Here is a 2,145-nt window from a genome sequence, read left to right as displayed (position 1 = left end):
TTAAGAAAATGTTCTGATTAACTTTTTCCATAGCCTATGGAAAGCATATTTTACTTCTTTGTTCCTCAGTCTATAGATCAATGGATTCAACATGGGGATCACCAGGGTGTAAAATATGGACACCATTTTATCAGTGTCAAAGGAATGACTGGACTCAGGTTGCACATACATAAATATCATAGTCCCATAGAACACTGTGACTACTGTCAAGTGGGACCCGCAAGTAGAAAAGGCCTTGTGCCGACCCTCAGCTGAGTTTATCTTGACGATGGCTGCCAGGATCAGCAGGTAAGACACAATAATTATCTGAAGGGATGACATCATTTTAAAAACTGAGAAAATCAAAATTATCAATTCAATTTCATGCTTATTTGAGCACAGCAAGGATAACAAGGGAAGATGGTCACAGTAGAAATGATTGACAATATTGTAGCCACAGAAGGAGGAAGTAAAAATCTTTATGGTGACTACCAGAGACACAAATATGCTGTAGAGATAAGGGACTGCCACCAGCACCTGACACACCCTCTGTGACATGATGACTGAATAGAGCAGAGGATTACAGATGGCCACGTAGCGGTCATAGGACATAGCCGACAGAATGAAAATTTCGCTAACGATGAACATAATGTAGAATGCTTCCTGTGTGGCACACAAATCATAGGAAATTGTGTTCTCTTCTACAACAAAACTTACTAACATTTTTGGCCCTACAGTTGTTGAATAACCCAGATCAATGAGAGCCAGGTGTTTGAGGAAGAAGTACATGGGCGTTTGCAGTCTGGAGTCCACCTTGGTGAGGATGATCATGCCCAAGTTACCCACCACTGAGACTATGTAGATGATGAGAAAGAGTCCAAACAATGGAGCCTGCAGCTCAGAACGTTGTGTGATTCCCACGAGAATGAATTCATTCAGCACTGTCAGGTTGTGTTCTTCCATCAAGGTTTCCTAGAGAATCTGTTCTGGATAGAGATATCATCACAATCAATAGAGATCATGTACTCTCTCCTGAGAGAGGTTTTGGCATGCCAAACTAGTATAAATAAGATACATCCAAACTGTTCCATTTAGGATATTTGAAAACAAACCCATCTCCCACATAGAACTACTATATATACATAGATAAATGGAAATAGGTCAGTATTTTCAACTGGAGTCATTTTACTCCACCAAGAATATTTTCCATGTCTGGTGACATTTTGATTGTTATATCCAAGAGTTGGGGTGCTACTGCTTTCTAATTGTTAGACACCTGTTAAGCTGTCTTGTCCTCATGACAAGAGGAAGATGTTAAGAAACACTTTAGATACAATTAGATAGATATTAGACAGATTTATTTATTGTTAGATAAAAAAATGGTAAGTAGATCTCGCTAGGAAAGAAAAACAAAAAATTCAAAACATTAGGAATTAGATAGTGGGTCATTATTTTACTATTCTTTAAGGTATTTTTCTACCATATATGATTCAATAAAAATGATATAAAATATATCAATAGTATGACCTTATACATATGTCTACTATATATTAATTTTTTCAGTGCTTATTTATGATGTTTGAGAGAGAGACAGACTGACAGACAGAGACAGAGACAGAGAGAGAGAGGAGAGGGAGAAAGAGAATGTCATGCAGCCTCAATCCTGTCAGTGTGCAGCCTGACGCAGGGCTCAATTCCACAAACCATGAGATCATGTCCTGAGTACGAATCAGGAGTTGGACACTTAATAACTGAAGAACCCAGGTGTGTGCATAATAAAAATGTTAAACCACAAATTCCCCAAATGCAGAAAATCCACTACTCAAAACATGGTCCTATGAAAGATATCGTGCTATAGATTAAACTGACTGGAAAGTTAGCATACTGGACAGATATTTCACAGGTGTATGTATAAGAAAACTATAACATATCACAGTGAGAATTAGTTTTTTTCATATGGTGAAACATATGGGAGATATATGTATGGAGATATAGTTTTATTTGTATCTCAATTTAGAGTATATCCAAAGATTGATTTGGGCAAAAAACACGTTATCTAACATTCTTTGTTCTTTTTTTTTTTTTTTTTTTTTACAAATAGTTTATTGTCAAATTATTTTCCACATAACACTCAGTGCTCATCCCCAAAGTGCCCTCCTCCATGCC

The 2,145-nt window shown here is 37.0% G+C and overlaps 1 protein-coding gene across 1 annotated transcript; it reads right to left on the bottom strand.

Moving 5' to 3' along the window:
- LOC120225260 (olfactory receptor 8K3-like) lies at positions 1-942 on the bottom strand. The gene has a single exon (XM_039223512.1). The coding sequence runs from the start codon at positions 940-942 to the stop codon at positions 1-3; it is 942 nt and encodes a 313-aa protein (XP_039079443.1).
- Between the last annotated feature and the right edge of the window lie 1,203 nt (positions 943-2,145).

Source organism: Hyaena hyaena, unplaced genomic scaffold (assembly GCF_003009895.1).
Source record: "Hyaena hyaena isolate Hyena2069 unplaced genomic scaffold, ASM300989v1 scaffold_1365, whole genome shotgun sequence".
Taxonomy (NCBI): domain Eukaryota; kingdom Metazoa; phylum Chordata; class Mammalia; order Carnivora; family Hyaenidae; genus Hyaena; species Hyaena hyaena.
The sequence above is the reverse complement of the archived record's forward strand: the minus strand, read 5'-3'. Positions and strand labels throughout refer to the sequence as shown.

Coding starts and splice junctions, on each gene's coding strand:
- LOC120225260 (XM_039223512.1), bottom strand. CDS start 942: ATGGAAGAACACAACCTGACAGTGCTGAATGAATTCATTCTCGTGGGA.